Below are 26,481 nucleotides of genomic sequence, written 5' to 3' on the forward strand. Positions count from 1 at the left end.
AAAGAGAGAGTGAAAGAGAGACTGAGCCAATAAACTAGTGTCTCCCATCAAACTAGATAATCTTCCAAAAACACTCCAAAAAGGCCAGTAACCGGAATCAGAGGTTTTGTTGGACTTATCTGTTCCAGGTTCATTTTAAGCAATATTTATAATGTTACTTTCCTTGTAAAGTATGCAAAACACATTAAAATCTAGCAAAAGAATAATTAACAAATCAATTAATAATCATAAGAATGACTGATAATCATATCAAAACTATTCATAAGCAGCTTTTTAAAAGGATACTACAGGACTTTGGCAAGGAGTCCCTTTATCTCCTTCCCCAGAGTCAGATGAACTGGTGGAAACCATGTTTTAATACTCCGTGTCCAGTATGACTCTGGTTAAATAGATAAAGGGCCTCATTGCCAAAGTCCAGAAGTATCCCTCAACAACCTATGACAATTTAAAATATACAAGTGTCATACATGTTGTCAAATTTGGGCAATTAAAAATGAGGCCAGACCTTGCTTTGTTAGCTTCATTAGTTAAATGGATTCCAGTGGTACACCAGTGTGAATGATTGGGCCAAAGCCATGCCAAAAGCCAGGGGCTCAAATGAAACTCACATTAAATACAAAATACGGCCTGTACCCTCCTGGCTTGGTTAGTAACGTCTTACTGGGCTCCATGGCACACAAACATACGTTTTTACAGAACCAAACATGTTGACTTCCTGGCAGTCATTAATGTAGTAATGATTGAAAAGCAACAGCTGTCCATTGGTTGCCACATCCATGGTACACAGATCACCAAAGATAAATTAAAACAATTCAGGGGGTGCACACAGACAGCATTCATTGTGACGTTAGGACCAATTCAGGGGTGCACACAAACAGCATCCAAGTTTGGGGTTGCACACAAACAGCATTCATTGGGTAATTACACAGATCACCAAAGACAAATTAAAACAATTCAGGGGGTGCACACAAACAGCATTCATTGTAGAGTTAGGACCAATTCAGGGGGAGCACACAAACCGCATCCAATTCAGGGGTGAACACAAATAACATTCATTGTAACATTATCAGCTTTAAGTATGTTTAGTGTTTCAGAGGGTCTCCTTCCATAAAGAGTGAGAACGTTGAACCAATAGAATGCAATACCTGAAAACTTGGACGGATACACATTGCCTTCGAGACAGATTCTTGAAAAAAAATGTAATTAAAATATACTTTATAAAAAAGGCTGCAGGGCTACCCAGCAGGGCGACCCAGCTAGCACAGTTGACCGAATAGGTCTTTGGATACTGACAGCAGTACCTTTGACAGCAGTACCTCTGACAGCAGTACTCTGTAGAGTTATTGGAGGCATGAGTTTGGACATTTTTATTGCATTCCAAACGGTACCCTATTCCCGACACACATCACACAAACATGTTTTACCAGAGCCCAGCCCTGGTCAAAAGTAGTGCACTAGAAAAGGGAATAGGGAACAATTTCGGATGCAGCCTCCCTTTCAAAGTACAGTATGCAACTCCTGGTAGGGTTTGGGTGTTATACAGTGAGGGGAAAAAAGTATTTGATCCCCTGCTGATTTTGTACGTTTGCCCATTGACAAAGACACTCTTAAAGGGAGTGCTCCTAATCTCAGCTTGTTACCAGTATAAAAGACACCTGTCCACAGAAGCAATCAATCAGATTCCAAACTCTCCACCATGGCCAACACCAAAGAGCTCTCCAAGGACGTCAGGGACAAGATTGTAGACCTACACTCGGCCTGGGGCTCCATGCAAGATCTCACCTCGTGGAGTTGCAATGATCATGAGAACGGTGAGGAATCAGCCCAGAACTACACGAGAGGATCTTGTCAATGATCTCAAGGCAGCTGGGACCATAGTCACCAAGAAAACTATTGGTAACACACTACGCCGTGAAGGACTGAAATCCTGCAGCGCCCGCAAGGTCCCCCTGCTCAAGAAAGAACATATACATACCCGTCTGATGTTTGCCAATGAACATCTGAATGATTCAGAGGACAACTGGGTGAAAGTGTTGTGGTCAGATGAGACCAAAATGGAGCTCTTTGGCATCAACTCAACTCGCCGTGTTTGGAGGAGGAATGATGCCTATGACCCCAAGAACACCATCCCCACCGTCAAACATGGAGTTGGAAACATGCTTTGGGGGTGTTTTTCTGCTAAGGGGACAGGACAACTTCACCGCATCAAAGGGACGATGGACAGGGCCATGTACCGTCAAATCTTGGGTGAGAACCTCCTTCCCTCAGCCAGGGCATTGAAAATGGGTATTCCAGCATGACAATGACCCAAAACACACGGCCAAGGCAACAAAGGAGTGGCTCAAGAAGAAGCACATTAAGGTCCTGGAGTGGCCTAGCCAGTCTCCAGACCTTAATCCCATAGAAAATCTGTGGAGGGAGCTGAAGGTTCGAGTTGGCAAACGTCAGCCTGGAAACCTTAATGACTTGGAGAAGATCTGCAAAGAGGAGTGGGACAAAATCCCTCCTGAGATGTGTGCAAACCTGGTGGCCAACTACAAGAAACGTCTGACCTCTGTGATTGGCAAAACCCTTGTTGGCACCAAGTACTAAGTCATGTTTTGCAGAGGGGTCAAATACTTATTTCCCTCATTAAAATGCAAATCAATTTATAAAATTTTTGACATGCGTTTTTCAGGATTTTTTTGTTGTTATTCTGTCTCTCACTGTTCAAATAAACCTACCATTAAAATTATAGACTGATCATTTCTTTATCAGTGGGCAAACATACAAAATCAGCAGGGGATCAAATACTTTTTTCCCCTCACTGTATGTACTGCATACATCCTCATTCACCATCGACTAAGTGAACCCAGTTACTTTAAAGTGGCATTTTAAAGCAGAAATGTAGTTCTGTCTCTCTCTGTAGAGTCGACCTCTCTGAATAACCCCCTAATGAACCGCTCCCGTCGCTCACAACCCAAGGCATTCAGCAGGAAAAAAAAGGATTTTTAATAATTTGTGTGCCTGCTGCTGTGAATTAGCTACCGGTGCGTTTTTCTCTCCAGACATACTTGCTGACGGCACACAGGCTGGCACTCAAAAATGCTTATCATTACAAAAACTCATCTACTGGCTACCTTCCATTCCCCAATATTAGCACAAGTAAAATACATAAATAAAAACACTACTGAATAAATAAATGCTTTTTTCCCTCCCCTTTGTTTTAAATGGAACAAATTTTGGCACACAAGGTTCTTTGAGGTGCCAACCCCCCCTCGCCCCCTCTCCTCGGCTGGTGGTCTACATATGTGTGAGTGACACAACCTGTTCGGCACTAGCTCATCCCTCCCTCCTTTCCCTGGCATAACATTCCCCCTACTCCTTAAGCAGAGGAGTTTCCCCTCTCCCTGCCGCCCACCTCCCTCCCCTCTGCTCTGCTCCTTAACAGCAGGCTGCAGTACGTCCATCAGAAGAGCTGCATGAAGAAGTCAGGAGCCCAGTCCAGGGCGGTCTGGGCCACAGCCAGAGCGGCCGCCCCCAAGGTGGCTGAGATGCCCCACACGGCCATCTTGACGAGCTGGTTGGCAGCCTGGTTGGCATCCTGGTTCGGCTGCGTGTCCCTGGACAGGACCAGCTGGGAGTCTGGGCCTCCGAGGCCTCGGGCCCGGCCCTGGAGAAGCTGCCGACGTAGGACCGAGTCAGGCCGCTGCTGCTGAGTGGCCGTCTGGAAAGCCTTGAAACAGTTGATGGTGATGCTGGAGACAGACAGAAGTAGATACTGTCTGAGAGAAACACTTTCTCATCTCTGCTGAGTTAGTTATGGCTTACAAGAATACTGAAACGGTAGACAAATATATGTTAATAAGAAAGATTAAGGGAAAGAGACAGGTGAAAAAAAGTTAACAACCATATGGGAGGGAGGAAGGGAACAGTGCCCTATGGCCTTAACAAAGACACTTCATATGGCTACAGCTTTTTCTCAATTACATTAGCAACACAACACCAGCTAGTGCTGATGGGTAAGACCACAGCAACACACATTTTTTTATTTTTCTCCTCAACAGTTCGGCGAAAAACATCATTAAAAAATCATAAAATATTCACTTCCATTTCATTATCATCCCTCTGGAAGTAATAGTAAACATGGCGCTGCAATACCAAATGCAAATGCCTTTTTTCCTGATTATGAACCTTGCAACAAAAAAACGGGACGGTTAATGGCAGAAAAGCGCCTCTGGGAAAATGGTACCCTGAGTGTTCGTGCCTGGGCTGAGGGGCTCAATGTCTAAGTCGTTCGCTCTCCTTTTTTAAAGAGGGCTTTTAGAGTGTCCCCCTCTCCCATCTCTCTCCCTCTCATTAGTATAATTTGCTACTGCTCCCAGGCTGAAAATAGCTGACAGGTAACAGCAGAGCAATTAACTTTTAAACTTTCACTTTAAACAGCTTAACACCCCAGAGGGCCAGGTTGTTCTGATGAACCTCCTGTAGTGTACATACTGTAGTGGTACACCGATGACTCCTATCACTCACTCCTCTCCTACGGCATCCCAAATGACACCCTACTTCCTATATAGTGCACCACTATTGACCAGAGCTCTATGTGCCCTGGTCAAAAGTAGTGCACTAAATAGGGAATAGGGTGACATTTGGAATACACACTCTGTGTGACAGTGTACTGTGCAGTCGGTGGCTGGCTTAGCCCATGTTCTCTCCTCTCATTTGTCCTCCTGTTGAAAGGGACTAGGACCTCGCCAATGACCGTGACACTGAGGCTTTGAATACAGCTGACAGGATAGTGAGCTGATGACTGTGATCAAAGCAGCTCATTCTAAACCTTCAGGGAGTTGGGGGAAATATTTTGTCAGGTTGAGGTGGCTTTGCTGGTGTCTTAACTTAGAAATGAAGTATGTTGTCATTTCAGGGATATAGGGCCATTTCAAAATGAATTTGGCTATTGGCCTTGTGAGCCTTCCACCCTGTGCCCACCTGTCATTCTCTGTGACGTGGGCCGCAATAGTTGTGTATTCATGTTTTAATTAATGTTTAGCATTACTACACCAGTGATGCGTCCCAAATGGCACCCTATTCCCTAGGTCAAAGTAAAGTAGGGACACAACAGAGGTCAGACGGGTGAGTCGGCATGCAGCTGTCCTCGTGACCCAGAAGAAGCAGAGGATGTTAAGTGTGGTTGAGTCGTCACCGACAGGCCCTGTTCTGTTTGTCGTGGTGCCACCGGGAGCTGCTCTCTCAGCCGTGCAGTGTGACGCAACACTACCGCCCTGCTTGCACTCTCCCTCTTTACTTTTGAGTCCCTTTCTAGCTCTTTCCTTTGCCCTCCCCAGGATACACAGAATAAGTGGGTCACTAGTTCTAACACTTTACCTCACAGGTCATGTCATTCACCACTCTACTACTGAGCAAGGTGAGGGGACACGAGGTCATATGTTACTCTACATTAGGTCAAAGTTAAACAAACACGGACATGACCTTCCTTAACGAAGCTAATGCCAAGTCTCGAATAGGAGACCCCCACAGCCCACTCAGTCTGCCTAGCTCTCCTGGGTTGTATTCATTAGACACTAAAACAGAAGAAAACGGACTGAAACAGGGAGAATTCTACCTGAAATGCCCAATAAGTAATGCTACTTTTCCATTGCAAAACATTGTTTGCATTAATGATTATGACCCTGTCTTCTAGATGTCGCCTCCTCGCTCTACCCGATGTTACCTTTTGACTGACTGACTGACCTTACTACAGGAAGGAAGCAACCAGAAACCAGCCATCCAGAGAGCGTGGCACTATCAGTGTAACTACATTGCCTGTCAGGCAGACATTTGTATCCGGCTGTCACTCAAGGCCTCCTGTCAGCAATGTCATTTACCCCCGGAGAGGAATGACTGCAGCTCTAGTGGAAGGATACAGACCGAGAGACGACTGCAGCTCTAGTGGAAGGATACAGACCGAGAGACGACTGCAGCTCTAGTGGAAGGATACAGACCGAGAGACGACTGCAGCTCTAGTGGAAGGATACAGACCGAGAGACGACTGCAGCTCTAGTGGAAGGATACAGACCGAGAGACGACTGCAGCTCTAGTGTAAGGATACAGACCGAGAGACGACTGCAGCTCTAGTGGAAGGATACAGACCGAGAGACGACTGCAGCTCTAGTGGAAGGATACAGACCAAGGGACGACTGCAGCTCTAGTGGAAGGATACGGACCGAGAGACGACTGCAGCTCTGGTGGAAGGATACGGACCAAGGGACGACTGCAGCTCTAGTGGAAGGATACGGACCGAGGGACGACTGCAGCTCTAGTGGAAGGATACGGACCGAGGGACGACTGCAGCGCTGGTGGAAGGATACGGACCGAGGGACGACTGCAGCGCTGGTGGAAGGATACGGACCGAGGGACGACTGCAGCGCTGGTGGAAGGATACGGACCGAGGGACGACTGCAGCTCTAGTGGAAGGATACGGACCGAGGGACGACTGCAGCTCTAGTGGAAGGATACAGACCGAGAGACGACTGCAGCTCTAGTGGAAGGATACAGACCGAGAGACGACTGCAGCTCTAGTGGAAGGATACAGACCGAGAGACGACTGCAGCTCTAGTGGAAGGATACGGACCGAGGGACGACTGCAGCTCTAGTGGAAGGATACGGACCGAGGGACGACTGCAGCGCTGGTGGAAGGATACGGACCGAGGGACGACTGCAGCGCTGGTGGAAGGATACGGACCGAGGGACGACTGCAGCGCTGGTGGAAGGATACGGACCGAGGGACGACTGCAGCTCTAGTGGAAGGATACGGACCGAGGGACGACTGCAGCTCTAGTGGAAGGATACGGACCGAGGGACGACTGCAGCTCTGGTGGAAGGATACGGACCGAGGGACGACTGCAGCTCTGGTGGAAGGATACGGACCGAGGGACGACTGCAGCTCTGGTGGAAGGATACGGACCGAGGGACGACTGCAGCTCTGGTGGAAGGATACGGACCGAGGGACGACTGCAGCTCTGGTGGAAGGATACGGACCGAGGGATGACTGCAGCTCTAGTGGAAGGATACGGGCTACGGAGAGGGAAAGTGAGGGAGGGAGGGAGGTAGGGGGTATGTAGATGTCACTGTTAACTGTGAATTGGTATGGCAAACACTCACAACCACACACACAAAAAAAAAATCAGCGCCAAGCATCCTATCACACAACGTCATGACCTTCAAGATGTTAACACACGGACTTGTTTACAATCATACGATGCCTTTGCGTATGAAACACAGATTTTTAGACTGAGTATGAGAGAGAGGAAGGAAAAATGAATGCAGAGGCAACTCTTCGCTTCTCGTTGGAGGGAGCTCTGTCAGAGGTGATTGTGCACAAGGTCTAACTGGCTAATCCGTTTCCAACGCTTCTGTGCTTCCCAGCATGCTCGCTGTCGCTGCGCAGGAACCACTGCCGTGCCAGCCCACTCCACCCCCACCTCAACCCCCCACCGCCTGGCTCAGAGATGTGCCGGAGGTGATATCACTGTCCCCCAGTGCAGCCTCAGTGGAGGCCAAGCCGGCTACATCACAGTCCTGCTGGGCCAGCCGCCTCTCACAGTAAATCCAGAAGGCCGGGAGGGGAGGCCCCTCAACCAAACAGCCAACCAACCTACTGCTGCTGGAGGAGCTGATGCACTGGGTGGGGTACAGCTGGCAGCTTCTGCAGGAAAGAAGTGCTAGGCTAAATTCTGTTGATTTGATTGTGATAAATCACAATGTTTCTTAATCATCAGAAAATTGTCACTGAAGAGGCCTGAAAAAAGCTATTGAGGGAGAACTCTACATCACCACATCCTCCCCATTGTAGCCCATTCTAACCACATCCTCCCCATTGTAACCCATTCTAACCACATCCTCCCCATTCTAACCACATCCTCCCCATTGTAGCCCATTCTAACCACATCCTCCCCATTCTAACCACATCCTCCCCATTGTAGCCCATTCTAACCACATCCTCCCCATTGCAGCCCATTCTAACCACATCCTCCCCATTCTAACCACATCCTCCCCATTGTAGCCCTTTCTAACCACATCCTCCCCATTCTAACCACATCCTCCCCATTGTAGCCCATTCTAACCACATCCTCCACATTCTAACCACATCCTCCCCATTGTAGCCCATTCTAACCACATCCTCCCCATTCTAACCACATCCTCCCCATTGTAGCCCATTCTAACCACATCCTCCACATTCTAACCACATCCTCCCCATTCTAACCACAGCCTCCCAATTATAGCCCATTCTAACCACATCCTCCCCATTCTAACCACATCCTCCCCATTCTAACCACATCCTCCCCATTGTAGCCCATTCTAACCACATCCTCCCCATTGCAGCCCATTCTAACCACATCCTGTCCGGGGGTATCATCGGATGGGGCCACAGTGTCTTCTGATCCCTCCTGTCTCAGCCTCCAGTATTTATGCTGCAGTAGTTTATGTGTCGGGGGGCTAGGGTCAGTCTGTTACATCTGGAGTATTTCTCTTGTCTTATCCGGTGTCCTGTGTGTATTTAAATATGCTCTCTCTAATTCTCTCTTTCTCTCTTTCTGTCTTTCTCTCGGAGGACCTGAGCCCTAGGACCATGCCTCAGGACTACCTGGTATGATGACTCCTTGCTGTCCCCAGTCCACCTGGCCGTGCTGCTGCTCCAGTTTCAACTGTTCTGCCTGCGGCTATGGAACCCTGACCTGTTCACCGGACGTGCTTGTTGCACCCTCGACAACTACTATGATTATTATTATTTGACCATGCTGGTCATTTATGAACATTTTAACATTTTAACATCTTGACCATGTTCTGTTATAATATCCACCCTGCACAGCCAGAAGAGGACTGGCCACCCCTCATAGCCTGGTTCCTCTCTAGGTTTCTTCCTAGGTTTTTGGCCTTTCTAGGGAGTTTTTCCTAGGGAGTTTTTCCTAGCCACCGTGCTTCTTTCACATGCTTTGCTTGCTGTTTGGGGTTTTAGGCTGGGTTTCTGTACAGCACTTTGAGAATATCAGCTGATGTACGAAGGGCTATATAAAAATAAATTTGATTTGAAATTTGATCCTCCCCATTGCAGCCCATTCTAACCACATCCTCCCCATTGCAGCCCATTCTAACCACATCCTCCCCATTGTAGCCCATTCTAACCACAACCTCCCCATTGCAGCCCATTCTAACCACATCCTCCCCATTGCAGCCCATTTTAACCTCATCCTCCCCATTGTAGCCCATTCTAACCACATCCTCCCCATTCTAACCACATCCTCCCCATTGTAGCCCATTCTAACCACATCCTCCCCATTGTAGCCCATTCTAACCACATCCTCCCAATTGCAGCCCATTCTAACCACATCCTCCCCATTGTAGCCCATTCTAACCACATCCTCCCCATTCTAACCACATCCTCCCCATTGCAGCCCATTCTAACCACATCCTCCCCATTGCAGCCCATTCTAACCACATCCTCCCCATTGTAGCCCATTCTAACCACATCCTCCCCATTCTAACCACATCCTCCCCATTGCAGCCCATTCTAACCACATCCTCCCCATTGCAGCCCATTCTAACCACATCCTCCCCATTGTAGCCCATTCTAACCACAACCTCCCCATTGCAGCCCATTCTAACCACATCCTCCCCATTGCAGCCCATTTTAACCTCATCCTCCCCATTGTAGCCCATTCTAACCACATCCTCCCCATTCTAACCACATCCTCCCCATTGTAGCCCATTCTAACCACATCCTCCCCATTGTAGCCCATTCTAACCACATCCTCCCAATTGCAGCCCATTCTAACCACATCCTCCCCATTCTAACCACATCCTCCCCATTGCAGCCCATTCTAACCACATCCTCCCCATTGCAGCCCATTCTAACCACATCCTCCCCATTGCAGCCCATTCTAACCACATCCTCCCCATTGTAGCCCATTCTAACCACATCCTCCCCATTCTAACCACATCCTCCCCATTGCAGCCCATTCTAACCACATCCTCCCCATTCTAACAACATCCTCCCCATTGTAGCCCATTCTAACCACATCCTCCCCATTCTAACCACATCCTCCCCATTGTAGCCCATTCTAACCACATCCTCCCCATTCTAACCACATCCTCCCCATTGTAGCCCATTCTAACCACATCCTCCCCATTCTAACCACATCCTCCCCATTCTAACCACATCCTCCCCATTCTAACCACAACCTCCCCATTGTAGCCCATTCTAACCACATCCTCCACATTGTAGCCTATTCTAACCACATCCTCCCCATTGCAGCCCATTCTAACCACAACCTCCCCATTGTAGCCCATTCTAACCACATCCTCCCCATTCTAACCACATCCTTCCCATTGTAGCCCATTCTAACCACATCCTTCCCATTGTAGCCCATTCTAACCACATCCTCCCCATTGTAGCCCATTCTAACCACATCCTCCCCATTCTAACCACATCCTCCCCATTCTAACCACATCCTCCCCATTCTAACCACATCCTCCCCATTCTAACCACATCCTTCCCATTGTAGCCCATTCTAACCACATCCTTCCCATTGTAGCCCATTCTAACCACATCCTCCCCATTCTAACCACATCCTCCCCATTCTAACCACATCCTCCCCATTCTAACCACATCCTCCCCATTCTAACCACATCCTCCCCATTGCAGCCCATTCTAACCACATCCTCCCCATTGCAGCCCATTTTAACCTCATCCTCCCCATTGTAGCCCATTCTAACCACATCCTCCCCATTCTAACCACATCCTCCCCATTGTAGCCCATTCTAACCACATCCTCCCCATTGTAGCCCATTCTAACCACATCCTCCCAATTGCAGCCCATTCTAACCACATCCTCCCCATTCTAACCACATCCTCCCCATTGCAGCCCATTCTAACCACATCCTCCCCATTGCAGCCCATTCTAACCACATCCTCCCCATTGCAGCCCATTCTAACCACATCCTCCCCATTGTAGCCCATTCTAACCACATCCTCCCCATTCTAACCACATCCTCCCCATTGCAGCCCATTCTAACCACATCCTCCCCATTCTAACAACATCCTCCCCATTGTAGCCCATTCTAACCACATCCTCCCCATTCTAACCACATCCTCCCCATTGTAGCCCATTCTAACCACATCCTCCCCATTCTAACCACATCCTCCCCATTGTAGCCCATTCTAACCACATCCTCCCCATTCTAACCACATCCTCCCCATTCTAACCACATCCTCCCCATTCTAACCACAACCTCCCCATTGTAGCCCATTCTAACCACATCCTCCACATTGTAGCCTATTCTAACCACATCCTCCCCATTGCAGCCCATTCTAACCACAACCTCCCCATTGTAGCCCATTCTAACCACATCCTCCCCATTCTAACCACATCCTTCCCATTGTAGCCCATTCTAACCACATCCTTCCCATTGTAGCCCATTCTAACCACATCCTTCCCATTGTAGCCCATTCTAACCACATCCTCCCCATTGCAGCCCATTCTAAAGTCAATCAGACAAATAGAGCCAGAAACCAGGGGTTGGAGTGCGGTGAAAGCTACTAATTTCATCTCCGCCCCAAGAACAATATTGGGGCATGTACCACACGACCCAGCCTTCCCAAATTACCCACTCCACCTCCCCCCACCTCCCCCTCTGATGGAGATGGGGGTTTTGCATGCTAAATAAGACAGCCCCATAATTACCTAGGGACTAGGCTTATTTAGTGGATAGCTGGCATCCGCACAAGCCCCCCCCCCCTCTCTCTGTGGTGTGACGAGTGTGACGTTGAAAAGAGAATACATCCCAAACCCAGACGACTAACCCTCCCATCCGTCTCCACAACCTTTTCTGACAAGAGACAGGTTTTTCTGCTTCTCTCGCTGCCTGTCAGATCTGAAGTGAACCAGATTTCTGTCACTGGATCCAAAACACTGTTTAGAAGGCATTTCTGTCCACCAGGGAGACATGAATAGAGGGAGAACAACATTGCTCTTGCGGGCATGGTAAAGGTATTCATTACCTCCCGCTGGTGTTGATAGCATCATAAAAGTGAGACAAGCAACCTACCTGTGGGGGGAAAAAGGAGAAACGCACAGGGATCTACAGGCTCAATCTCACAGACCGACACATAGTGTTTGCATACAAAGGACTGGTATGCAAACAGGCAGGACTGAATGTCAGCCACATCACAATAGACACTAAGGAGGAAGAGGATCAGCTCCAGCATCATGAGGAGAATAGTCTGTGGTGTGGGCTGGGGGACTTTGTGCTCAACAACCCCACCTGCTGGACATGTGGAAAAACCACAGAGCGCTCTACTCTACTCGCAGTCTGAACAAAGTTAGATCTACTGCGAATACTACACAGGGGACTATCTCCCCTCACGTTCCCTATGTTTCAGGTCAGTTCAGACTAAAACCTGATTGTTGGATATGTGAATATTGTAAGTCTAGAGTGTGGTACGTTCAGCCCAACACACTATTGGGGGCACACTGCCTGCCCTCCAGGACACCTACAACACCAAGTGTCGCAGGAAGGCAAAGAAGATCATCAAGGACCTCAGCCACGGCCTGATCTCCCATCCCTCAGACGCAGGCAGTAGAGGAGCATCATGGCTAAAACTGACAGACTGGCTAATAGCTTTTACCCCGAGACGATCAGACTACGCAACAGCAACCACTAGTCAGCAACCTGACCCCCCTGTCCCCCTCCTGCCCCCCAGACTTCCTTTTTTGGCTTTGAGGTTCAGATCTGAATTTGAGGGATCTAGAGGATCCACGCCAGGCCTGAACAGTAAAATCCCATCCCTTACAACAGACAGACATCCAAGAGTCTGCAGGCTGGATGGAATCCCCTGCTGGGTCTACACTGCAGATAATCCACCGTCTACAAGCTCAATCTGACTGTGCTACATTTGGTTCCAAGTAATGTCTCCTCCATTACCAAGTGACTGGCAGGATCCACATCTCCATTAATTCCTCAGCCAGATGTAGCAGGAGCCTCTGTTCTTTAGATCATAGACCCTGACAACACTAGTCATAACACTGGACTACTAGTTGGTTGAAGCAGTCTCCTCCCCTCCCAAAGGTACTGTATTATAGAGGGAGACCCTGAAACACTCACCTCTTGCGGGACTGCAGAGCAGCACGCTTGGCCAGCAGGGAGGGTGGGTAGCGGGTAAAGAGGCAGTGGGCCTGGGTGATGAGCTCCTCGTAGGGCAGGTCCTGGGGGATCTTAGACAGGAGTTGGTGCACCATGGCCATGTCACACTCGGTTTGCTTCACCTCCTTCTCCCTGTGCAGGACGATCTACAAAGGAGACAGAATATTAGCATGCTCTGTCCCATTCAACCAATCAGTAGAGAGTAGTGACAATTCGTCTAGCTACATTCTGTTAAAACCCAATTAATACGTTTCAATACATTCATAGTAGATCAACGCCTACCATCAACGCCTACCATTATACACCAGACTGTGATCTCATCCGGGAGATGTGCGGTGAGTAACGATTGTGGGTTTTGGCCGGGCACACAGTCAAAGGGTTAAGCCCCCCCCCTCCGTGCCGAGTAACCTGAGCGGCAGGACGAACTACTGTGCCTGGTAACCTGAGCGGCAGGACGAACTACTGTGCCTGGTAACCTGAGCGGCAGGACGTACTACTGTGCCTGGTAACCTGAGCGGCACGACGAACTACTGTGCCTGGTAACCTGAGCGGCACGACGAACTACTGTGCCTGGTAACCTGAGCGGCAGGACGAACTACTGTGCCTGGTAACCTGAGCGGCAGGACGAACTACTGTGCCTGGTAACCTGAGCGGCAGGACGAACTACTGTGCCTGGTAACCTGAGCGGCAGGACGAACTACTGTGCCTGGTAACCTGAGCGGCAGGACGAACTACTGTGCCTGGTAACCTGAGCGGCAGGACGAACTACTGTGCCTGGTAACCTGAGCGGCAGGACGAACTACTGTGCCTGGTAACCTGAGCGGCAGGACGAACTACTGTGCCTGGTAACCTGAGCGGCAGGACGAACTACTGTGCCTGGTAACCTGAGCGGCAGGACGAACAACATTTCCTGACTGCTTTGTATCCCGACTTCAAAAGGCCTCAGGCCCCCTTTGGTTTGTATGCAGCTCCAATATCTAGCAGGGGATAGGCTTATGGAAGGAGACGAAAGGGGCCATTTAAAGCAATCTAGCACAAACACAGCTAGTCCTCCACACCAAACCTCTGGTGAGTTCATTACAGTTGTTTAATTAACTGGTCTAGCTACAACAAAGTGCCCTGGATCCCTGTACTTGCTTGTGTGAGTGTGTGTGTGTGTGTGTAAAAAGATAAATCCTTGCCTTTTCTTTTTGAAAAACTTGTTGTTTTCTTTTGCTGCTGACAAGTAGTCAAAAAACAACTCCATTTACAAAGCGCAGAGCGAGAAAGACACATTTGAAGTTTGGCGAGATATCACTTCCCCAATACCATCTAATGAGAGTTTAGTGGAATGTGTGGACTACTTCGTGTTTTTTTGTCCATTAGTGACCACTGTCCTATACACTGAGAGGACAAAACATTAAGAACACCTGCTCTTTCCATGACAGACTCACCAGGTGAATCCATGTGAAAGATATTATCCCTTACTGATGTCACTTGTTAAATCCACTTCAAATCAGTGTAGATGAAGTGGAGGAGACAGGTTAAAGAAGGATTTTTAAGCCTTGAGATAATTTAGACATGGATTGTGTATGTGTGCCATTCAGAGAGTTAATGGGCAAGACAAAATAATGAAGTGCCTTTGAACGGGGTATGGTAGTAGGTTCCAGGCACACCGGTTGGAGTGTGTCAAGAACTGCAACGCTGTTGGGTTTTTCACACAACAGTTTCCCATGTGTATCAAGAATGGTCCACCATCCAAACAACATCCAGCCAACTTGATACAACTGTGGGAAGCATTGGAGTCAACATGGGCCAGCATCCCTGTGAAACGCTTTCGACACCTTGTAGAGCCCATGCCCTGACGAATTGAGGCTGTTCAGAGGGCAAAAGGGGGTGCAACTCAATGTTTTGTACACTCAGTGTAAATAAGAGTGCATCTCCGAATTCACCTCAGATAGTAATTTGAGCATGGTACAGTCACTTACAGAAAATACACACTGCACCAAAAATATGTTCAGCAGACAACTTGAAAGCACACAGGCGCAGGTACAGAGTAAGGCAGAAGAAACATGTCCATTCCTCACAAAAATGCACAACAACATATCTATTGTATTACTATAAAACAGAGGTCACAGTTCAAATGGTGGTTCTTACCACAGCAGCGAAGTAGATGGCCATCAAAGGGTGTGAAGCCAGGAAGAAGTCATAGAGCCTGAGAACGTGACGGAACTCAGACAGGACGTGGCCGTACCATGTGATGAGCCAGCTCAGAGCAAAGATGGTGCCCACCTCGGCCCTGCAGCAAAACACATGAAGGCAGTTATAATTTTTGGGATAATGTGATAGGCTAGAGGTACGATATATATATATATATATATATATATATATATATATATATATATATATATACTGCTCAAAAAAAATAAAGGGAACACTTAAACAACACATCCTAGATCTGAATGAAAGAAATAATCTTATTAAATTCTTTTTTCTTTACATAGTTGAATGTGCTGACAACAAAATCACACAAAAATAATCAATGGAAATCCAATTTATTAACCCATGGAGGTCTGGATTTGGAGTCACACTCAAAATTAAAGTGGAAAACCACACTACAGGCTGATCCAACTTTGATGTAATGTCCTTAAAACAAGTCAAAATGAGGCTCAGTAGTGTGTGTGGCCTCCACGTGCCTGTATGACCTCCCTACAACGCCTGGGCATGCTCCTGATGAGGTGGCGGATGGTTTCCTGAGGGATCTCCTCCCAGATCTGGACTAAAGCATCCGCCAACTCCTGGACAGTCTGTGGTGCAACGTGGCGTTGGTGGATGGAGCGAGACATGATGTCCCAGATGTGCTCAATTGGATTCAGGTCTGGGGAACGGGCGGGCCGGCCCATAGCATCAATGCCTTCCTCTGGCAGGAACTGCTGACACACTCCAGCCACATGAGGTCTAGCATTGTCTTGCATTAGGAGGAACCCAGGGCCAACCGCACCAGCATATGGTCTCACAAGGGGTCTGAGGATCTCATCTCGGTACCTAATGGCAGTCAGGCTACCTCTGGCGAGCACATGGAGGACTGTGCGGCCCCCCAAAGAAATGCCACCCCACACCATGACTGACCCACCGCCAAACCGGTCATGCTGGAGGATGTTGCAGGCAGCAGAACGTTCTCCACGGCATCTCCAGACTCTGTCACGTCTGTCACGTGCTCAGTGTGAACCTGCTTTCATCTGTGAAGAGCACAGGGCGCCAGCGGCGAATTTGCCAATCTTGGTGTTCTCTGGCAAATGCCAAACGTCCTGCACGGTGTTGGGCTGTAAGCACAACCCCCACCTGTGGACGTCGGGCCCTCATACCACTCTCATGGAGTCTGTTTCTGACTGTTTGAGCAGACACAAATGCACATTTGTGGCCTGCTGGAAGTCATTTTGCAGGGCTCTGGCAGTGCTTCTCCTGCTCCTCCTTGCACAAAGGCGGAGGTAGCGGTCCTGCTGCTGGGTTGTTGCCCTCCTACGGCCTCCTCCACGTCTCCTGATGTACTGGCCTGTCTCCTGGTAGCGCCTCCATGCTCTGGACACTACGCTGACAGACACAGCAAACCTTTCTGCCACAGCTCGCATTGATGTGCCATCCTGGCTGAGTTGCACTACCTGAGCCACTTGTGTGGGTTGTAGACTCCGTCTCATGCTACCACTAGAGTGAAAGCACCGCCAGCATTCAAACGTGACCAAAACATCAGCCAGGAAGCATAGGAACTGAGAAGTGGTCTGTGGTCCCCACCTGCAGAACCACTCCTTTATTGGGGGTGTCTTGCTAATTGCCTATAATTTCCACCTGTTGTCTATTCCATTTGCACAACAGCATGTGAAATTTATTGTCAATCAGTGTTGCTTCCTAAGTGGACAGTTTGATTTCACAGAAGTGTGATTGACTTGGAGTTACATTGTGTTGTTTAAGTGTTCACTTTATTTTTTTGAGCAGTATATATTATATTATATATATATATATATATATATATATATATATATATATATATATATATATATATATATATATATATATATATATATATATATACACACACATACATACGTGGACACCCCTTCAAATTAGTGGATTTGGCTATTTCAGCCGCACCCGTTGCTGACCGGTGTATAAAATCGAGCACCCAGTCATGCAATCTCCATAGACAAACATTGGCAGTAGAATGGCCTTACTGAAGAGCTCTGCGACTTTCAACGTAGCACCATCATAGGATGCCACCTTTCCAACAAGTCAGTTCGTCAAATTTCTGCCCTGCTAGAGCTGCCCCGGTCAATTGTAAGTGCTGTTATTGTAAAGTGGAACCGTCTAACCGAGTGATGAAGCGCATAGCACGTAAAAACTGTCTGTCCTCGGTTGCAACACTCACTACCGAGTTCAAAACTGCCTCTGGAAACAACGTCAGCACAAGAACTGTTCATCGGGAGCTTCATGAAATGGGTTTCCACGGCCGAGCAGCCACACACAAGCCTAAGATAACCATGTGCAATGCCAAGCGTCGGCTGGAGTGATGTAAAGCTCGCCGCCATTGAACTCTGGAGCAGTGGAAACGCGTTCTCTGGAGTGATGAATCATAGTTCATCATCTGGCAGTCCGACGGACAAATCTGTGTTTGGAGGATGCCAGCAGAACGCTACCTGCCCCAATGCATAGTGCCAACTGTAAAGTTTGGTGGAGGAATATTAATGGTCTGGGGCTGTTTTTCATGGTTCGGGCTAGGGTCCTTAGTTCTAGTGAAGGGAAATCTTAACACTACAGCATACAATGACATTCTAGACGATTCTGTGCTTTCAACATTGTGGCAACAGTTTGTGGAAGGCCCTTTCCTGTTTCAGCATGACATTGCCCCTGTGCACAAAGTGAGGTCCATACAGAAATGGCTTGTTGAGATCAGTGTGGAAGAACTTCACTGGCCTGCAGAGCCCTGACCTCAACCCCATCCCTGCAGCAATGTTCCAACATCTAGTGGAAAGCCTTCCCAGAAGAGTGGAGGCTGTTGTAGCAGCAAAAGGAGGGTCCAACTCCATATTAATGCCCATAATTTTAGAATTAGATGTTTGACGAGCAGGTGTCCACATACTTTTTTGGTCATGCAGTGTGGTCATGTAATGTAGTCAAAGGTAGAGGAAAGATGGAGGAGAGAGTGTGCTGAAATAGCAGTGGGCCGGATTCCAACAGCCTAGGCCATGTGAACAAGTCAAGTGAATTCAAAGTACATCGTCACAGAGTCTCAATACACTTTACAAGAGGGAATAAACAGCAACAACATCGCTCAACCTCTCATTATAAAAAGCAACAGCTAATTTGTACACTGGCTAATGAAAAAACACCAGTTGAAGTCTCACTAGCTGATGTCACAGGAGGTTGGGGATGATGGGTTTGTGGTAATGGCTGGAGCGGAATTACTGGAATGGTATCGAATACTTTCCATGTGTTTGATGCCATTCCATATGTTCTGTTCCAGCAATTATTATGAGTTGTCCTCCCCTCAGCAGCCTCCACTGGTTGATGCACAGAAAAATTCAATCTCCTGCTGCTGCTGGGGGGGGCAGCGCTTATCCTGTATTTGCCTCCAAAGTGGGGATGGATGTCTTAGTGAAATGTGTAAATAAAAGGCTACATCCCACAGGGCTCTGGTCAAAAGTAGCACTATATAGGAAATGGTTTCCATGGAAATAGGGTGCCATTTGAGACACACCCACAAGTTATGCCGATGCCAGCTTCTGTGAGTAAGGACGGTCACACACTGATGATGTAATTATAGACTACAGAGAGCCCAGTCCTAAAGGCAAGGCATTAGGCACGGTTCACTACAGAAGCCCTTTGGACTGCAGTTCTTAATGCAGCTCTATTTTAGGAGCCAAAAATGGCTCTTGGGTGATTGCACGCCAGCGGGAGCTGAAAAATATTTTGGTATCTCAGATTGTTCTGGCAATTCTCACATAGGAACGTCATGCTTTTTACTTTTTAATGTCTTAAAATGAACAAATTCAAAAAAGGTAGATATATTTGTAATGTTGAATAAATGTGTGATGTTTAATTTCAGAATCTAGACATACTCCATATTGTATAGCACACTATAAGGAGGATAACGACAGCAAGATGTCTATATCATTTACGGTTCACAGATCATAGGGTCTTACATGACAAATCTAAAAAAGCGCTTAAAATGTCTGCTTTCAACAGCTTTTTCTCAAAAATGGTTGGTGATACAAAATGTAAAAAGCATTTCAAAACATCCTTCCTCTCAATTAAGTTTATTATGTGAAAATTGCCAGAACAATCGGAGATACCTAAAAAAATTCTGCTGGCGTGGAACGATCCTTTTCTGAGTTGTTATTTCTGGGCTTGGCAGGAGAACAACTCATTGTACTCTTGAGTGCCGCTCATTTAAATCCCCTGTGTCTAACATCCATAAGCAGCCCTATAGCCAACTGAACATTTAGGACGGAAACCACAACAGCAACAATCATTGCATTGTCAAATGTCTTGCCTCTATAAACCTTTCATTTTGTTAAAATTAAGTAACGCCTACTTATAAAAACTAGGCTAAAGAACTGTTCTAGCATCAAATACTTCTTCAGGTAGCCTAAAAGGTAGCCTAAAAACAGTGGCAGCAGGGCCAGACGGAGCACACCAAACCTGTGGGCTTCTGTCTCAAATAGTACCCTATTTTCTAGGTAGGGCACTAGCCTACTGTACTTTTGACCAGGACCCATAGAGCTCTGGTCAAAAATAGTACACTACATAGGGAGATATGATGCAATCTGGGATGCACCCTTCTGCTCGTGGCCCTACACTAGCCTACAGTGACCAGAACAGAGACAGCAGGTTAGAAACCTCCCTCCTGCCAGCCCGTGTCCCAAGATGCACCCCTATTCAATATTTAATAACTAGATCCTCCTATTCTCTACATTTTACATGGCGCTACTATCAAAAATAACTTTATTTTCTATCAGGGCCTGGGGACACTCTGCACGCAACAGAGAAAGACGGAGGGAGTGAGTGAAAACTCAACACTAGAGGTTTATGTGATACAGGTTACCCCATAAAATTCCAACGCAACACCCAGGACACAAATAAGACGAGGACAATATCAAGTACTGTGGTAGTGCGTGTTAGTACACCACACACTGGGGTTTTAAGAGGGTTGGTTACACACACACACACTTTGACCAGCATTCAAATAAAACACAGCTTCAGGTTTTGAGTCTAAACATTGATCCTTATCTAACGCGTTACATTTCCTCTGAGCTGTATGAAAGACATGTCTAGCGTGCAAAAACAAGAATGTCCTCAACCATGCGACTTGCCAACGCAACAATCATATTGACGTTGAAAAAACCTTAAGATGGTTGACAATCAAGACACTGACAGAACAGTGACAGCACAGTGGAAGGCGGTGGAATCCTTTGACTGGCTGACAGCTAGCTGTGGAGACAGGAAACCAGGGCCCATTCTTAACTCAGTCTTCCAATTAAATCCCACCGTGCTATACGTTCTTGTCAGACCATCAATTATACAAACACATCAAATAAATAAGAAATCCAGTCTTTCCTCATTCTCTAGCCCTCTGTTCTGATGTCTCATACTAACTACACACACTGATGGCAAGGCAGGTAGAGACAGATTGATTTTACTCTATCCCATCGATTACTTCTCTCTCAGTTTGACTCGAGTGTAATTAATATCCTGGCTGCGACAACCTACCTTTCCAAGACAAACATGTACACTCTACTGCCCCCTTCAGGAGAGAAGAGTGGGAAGCATGGCCGGTGTTCATAAAGCATCTCAGAGTAGGAGTGCTGATCTAGGATCGGCTTTGCTTTTTGGATAATAATGAATACAATTACATGCACATGGGAGAACTGATCCTAGATCAGTATTCTACTTTCAGAGCCTTCATGAATATGGGCGTACACAAGTAAACACATTTTATGTATACACTGGATGTCAAATATATATATTTGACATCCAGTCAAAAGTTTTAGAACACCTACTCATTAAAGGGTTTTTCTTCATTTTTACTATTTTCTACATTGTAGAATAATAGTTAAGACATCAAAACTATGAAATATCACATATGGAATCATGTAGTAACCAAAAAAAAAAAAAAAAAAAAAAGTGTTAAACAAATCAAAATATATTTTATATTTGAGATTCTTCAAATAGCCACCCTTTGCACACTCTTGGCATTCTCTCAACCAGCTTCACCTGGAATTATTTTCCAACAGTCTTGAAGGAGTTCCCATATATGCTGAGCACTTGTTGGCTGCTTTTCCTTAACTCTGCGGTCCGACTCATTCCGAACCATCTCAATTTGGTTCAGGTTAGGGGGATTGTGGAGGCCAGGTCATCTGATGCAGCACTCCATCACTCTCCTTCTTGGTCAAATAGCCCTTACAAAGCCTGGTGGTGTGTTGGGTCATTGTCCTGTTGAAAAATAAATGATAGTCCCACTAAGCCCAAACCAGATAGGATGGCGTATCGCTGCAGAATGCTGTGGTAGCCATGCTGGTTAAGTGTGCCTTGAATTCTAAATGAATTCTAAATGAATCACAGACAGTGTCACCAGCAAAGCACCCCCACACCTTCTCCTTACAGTGGGAAATACACATGTGGAGATCATCCGTTCACCCACACCGCGTCTCAGAAAAGACACGGCAGTTGGAACCAAAAATCTCAAATTTGGACTCATCAGAACAAAGGAAAGATTTCCACCAGTCTAATGTCCAATGCTTGTGTTTCTTGGCCCAAACAAATCTTTTCTTGTTATTGGTGTCCTTTAGTTGTGGTTTCTTTGCAGCAATTCGACCATGAAGGCCTGATTCACAGTCTCCTCTGAACAGTTGATGTTGAGATGTGTCTGTTACTTGAACTCTGTGAAGCATTTATTTGGGCTACAATTTCTGAGGCTGGTAACTAATGAACTTATCCTCTGCAGCAGAGGTAACTCAGTGTCTTCCTTAACTGTGGCGGTCCTCATTAGAGCCAGTTTCATCATAGCGCTTGATGGTTTTTGCGACTGCACTTGAAGAAACTTTCAAAGTTCTTGAAATGTTGTGTACTGACTGACCTTCATGTCTTAAAGTAATGGACTGACGTTTCTCTTTACCTATTTCAGCTGTTCTTAACATAATATGGACTTGGTCTTTTACCAAATAGGGCTATCTTCTGTAAACCAACCCTACCTTGTCACAACACAACTGATTGGCTCAAACGCATGAAAAAGGAAATAAATTCCACAAAATAACTTCTAACAAGGCACACCTGTTAATTGAAATGCATTCCAGGTGAATCTGGAATGAATCTGGAATGAATTCTCAACCTCATGAATATGGTTGAGAAAATGCCAAGAGTGTGCAAAGCTGTCATCCAGGCAAAGGGTGGCTATTTGAAGAATCTCAAATATATTTTGATTTGTTTAACACATTTGTTTAACACATTTGGTTACTACATGATTCCATACGTGTTATGTCATAGTTTTGATGTCTTTACCATTATTCTACAATGTAGAAAATAGTAAAAATAAAGAAAAACCCTTTACTGTCACATACACCAGATAGGTTTCACCTAACCTCTGATGTGTGAATATTTATTTATTTATTTAACAAGGCAAGTCAGTTAAGAACAAATTCTTATTAACAATGACGGCCTACCAAAAGGCCTTCTGTGGGGATGGGAGGTGGGATTAAAAATACTATTAAAATTAAAAATAAATTAAATATAAATACAGGACAAAACACACATCACGACGAGAGAGACAACACAACATAAAGAGATACCTAAGACAACAACAAAGTAAGGCAGTAACTCATGACCTGAACCACCTACTGAGATGTGCCTTTTGTTTAGTAAATCAGATGATAATATGAGGTGCTAGGGAGGCTGGATTGGGTCTTTAACTCTAACAAATCCACACAAAAAAACGAATAATTACCTCAGCATAAAATCATGTAGCTGTGGATCAACTTGCTCCAGTATTGGCATTAGGTAGTTCAGTATGTGCTTGGTGCTGTCCATGGTAGGATCCATGAAATCCCTGCAGGAGCATAGCGTGGCCATGATGGACACAGAAGGGAAGCCATCTTTGTTGTGTTAAAATGTTAAAACAAGGGGTATAATAAGAGAACAGGGTCGCAATATTATTTGAAATCTTTCAAATACTTGTCAAATAAAAATAAAATAATGTTGCATGTGTCGTAAAACAACAGACTAACAGTAAAAATCTGTGTTTGATTGAGCTTGCCTGGCGCAATGAAACCAATGGAATAGTCTGAAAATTGCCATGCCCACCCATCTGGCACTACAGTCAGGCTCAAGCAAAATCTCACAGTAGTTGAAAGATTTCAAATACTATTTCAACTCAGGCCTGGGCTGTTATTTATTCATAAAGCGTCTCATAGTAGGTGTCCTAATATAGGATCAGATTTACCTTTAATATTGAATAACATTACACTGTATATGGGTAGGGGGGGACCTGATCCTAGATCAGTAACAAAAGCAATAACCCTCATAATCAATAACATTATACTGTATTATTGGCAGGGGGGGGGGGCAGATCTGATCCTAGATCAGTAACAGCAATAACCCTCATAATGTATAAGATTATATACAGTGTGGGCAGGGGGGACCCGATCTGATCCTAGATCAGTAACAGCAGCAATAATCCTCATATCTACCTGAGGTGGTGATTGGAAAGGGTCTCCACCATGGCAATGGCCATGCGCTCTCCAACCACCAGTAGGAAGGTGACCACGATGTCATGGTAACCCTGGTAGTAGTGTAACGCAGGGTTCTTCTGTAGGACAACCAGGATGATGTCGATCAGCTGTTCCTGTAGTACCTGCCTCTCGTCCACACGCATGCCTGGGGAGAGGGGAAGAAAACATGGCTGTATCTCAATAGCGAATGGGGAGAGGGGAAGAAAACATGGCTGTATCTCAATACTGGTTGGGGAGAGGGGAAGAAAACATGGCTGTATCTCAATACTGGTTGGGGAGAGGGGAAGAAAACATGGCTGTATCTCAATACTGGTTGGGGAGAGGGGAAGAAAACATGGCTGTATCTCAATACTTCGGGAAAAAATTAAAAATATTACAAATTTAAAAAAAAAGAGATAGCAGCAAACTCTTTCGCTCTGATTCAATCCATATATTAACAACCAACGTCTAGGCAGCAAACTGCAATCACTAGAGCTTCAGATACTCGTCTCAACCTCAGTGTCTCCATACCTGTCAACTGTTTGCTTTCATCATTTAATTAACTTCAAGAACACTAGACACTGATACAAGCAGCCCATCTCTGGTAGACACAAGGACTGGATTGAAGTCGGTTTCCATCATATTGGTTTTAGTTTTAATAATCAAGTCTCCTTCAATCAGTGGTCATGATGAAGAAAAGGAAATCAGGAAATGCTTAAGGAAGCCACTGAAGAACAGTATTGAGATGCCCCCCAGTAAGACCCTGAGTTAACTGACAAAGGGAGGAGACCGTGAAGTATCAGCTGACCCCTGATCAGATCAAATGCATGTACAGTGAGTGAGTAACTTCCATTCTATTTTATTCAATGGCAGGGAGTAAGTTGCCTCTACTCTAATGTATTATATTCTATTGTATTCTATGTCAGGCACAGTGAGTGAGTTACCTCTTGGGAAACGTTTCATGGACCTCCTGACATCAAGGAGCACCTGGTTGAAGTCCTTGTGGTTCTCTCGGATATCCTTGGCTGGAATCAAAACACAACTGCTTGGTGTCCACCCCCCTCCCAACCATTGGTTTCAGTTGAACATACAATATTCATCAGTACTACTGCCAAAGGCCTTGAATGTTGCTTGTGGGGTATTTACGTTCCTCTGTTGCACAGTTTTGAGGACTAAGGATGAGTCAACGTTGATAGAAGCCACCTGAAGTTAATGAGGTTAATAGTAGGCTACATTCATTTAACATACATCAACGGACTATAGACAGCTAGATGCATGCTGACACAATGTACAACTTGGCGTCATAGGGATAGTTTCTACAGCCATGTCTCAGGGCAATGGCCAACTGCAATAATGGGCATCCATATTCCTCACATGTAAACATCTCACTCACTTGGTTTAGCAGGCAAGTTGTACACATTGACGCTGAGCAGCTTGGGCCAGACTTTCCTCCTGATCTCGTCTGTTAGAAGGCCTCCCTCGCTGATGGCCGCCCTCCGCAGGGTCTCAATGTCCACAGGGTCACAGTTCAGGGCCTGGTGGATCTCCACCAGCTTCAGCTTTTTCCACGACTCATGCTCTGTTTGACAACAGAAAATATGAATTGAGATCATACATGTCGTTCAGATAGCAGTACGGTCTTGACTGTGGTCACGGTTGGCTTGGATGATATCCCCAGTATTTATTGAGTACCACTGCAAGCAACAGCTCTTGTCTATGCTGGTATGTTGAAATCACTTTTTGTCAGTCAACTCCTTTGACATAACGCTATTTAAAGTGCTTGCTTTTCACACTTAATACTATGTTACTAATTTGAAATGTAGTGCATATAGTTAGCAATAGTATCCCACCAATCTATTTCAATCTTGCTTTGCTTCAACTGCATGGGCAACTTTACTGACAGTAACTACTTTCACTTATGCAGGTTGACATGTTTTGAAAAAGAATGAGTGATTATGAATTCTAGAATGTGCATTTGTATTGCCATTAAGAATGATGGTTCATATGGATAAATCCCATCCAGGCTCTGCTCTGGGTCAATCGATGGTCACATTGCTTTGTTGTTCCACGTAGCATGTTGGGCAGCTGGCCAGCCGACAGAGGACTCATACAGAGCTAGTTACACGAGAAACTATGCATCTATTCAATTATCAACTGTACAACTATTCTCACCATGTACTATATGGGTAGATTATCTGCAATTTGGTAATGATTTAGTACTGATTGATTAAGTTTACCTCCATGTTGCTGTGCATTCCCATTCACCCGGGCTCCTGTACCTTGCTGGTGTTTCCTTCCCTTTTTCATATCCTGTTAAAATTAATAGAGCATCAACAGTACATATGTTTTGCTATCGGCACTTGCAGATATAAATCCAGCTTTAAAATAGTTTATCTAACGACAGAAAACAACAATTAAAACGAATTCAGAGCATGAGCTGTCATTTGTCAAACAGCTGTTCCTGTCCATCGGCACTTGTCCCAGGAAATCAACAGAGGTATTTATTTTGAGGAGGGATTTATATTTTTATGTTATCTGATTGGTGAAAAAGGATCTCCTTCTAAAAATC

At 46.0% G+C, this 26,481-nt stretch overlaps 1 protein-coding gene across 1 annotated transcript; it reads right to left on the bottom strand.

Moving 5' to 3' along the window:
* Nucleotides 1-2,584: 2,584 nt before the first annotated feature.
* On the bottom strand, nt 2,585-26,390 carry LOC106588987 (TBC1 domain family member 20). Its single transcript, XM_014178583.2, has 8 exons — nt 26,150-26,390; nt 25,306-25,491; nt 24,857-24,937; nt 23,892-24,078; nt 23,150-23,251; nt 15,316-15,457; nt 13,141-13,325; nt 2,585-3,737 (listed from the first exon to the last, which is right to left on the bottom strand). The coding sequence occupies exons 1-8, from the start codon at nt 26,217-26,219 to the stop codon at nt 3,449-3,451; spliced, it is 1,242 nt and encodes a 413-aa protein (XP_014034058.1). The 5' UTR covers nt 26,220-26,390; the 3' UTR covers nt 2,585-3,448.
* Between the last annotated feature and the right edge of the window lie 91 nt (nt 26,391-26,481).

Source organism: Salmo salar, chromosome ssa27 (assembly GCF_905237065.1).
Source record: "Salmo salar chromosome ssa27, Ssal_v3.1, whole genome shotgun sequence".
In the NCBI taxonomy this organism is placed as follows: Eukaryota; Metazoa; Chordata; class Actinopteri; order Salmoniformes; family Salmonidae; genus Salmo; species Salmo salar.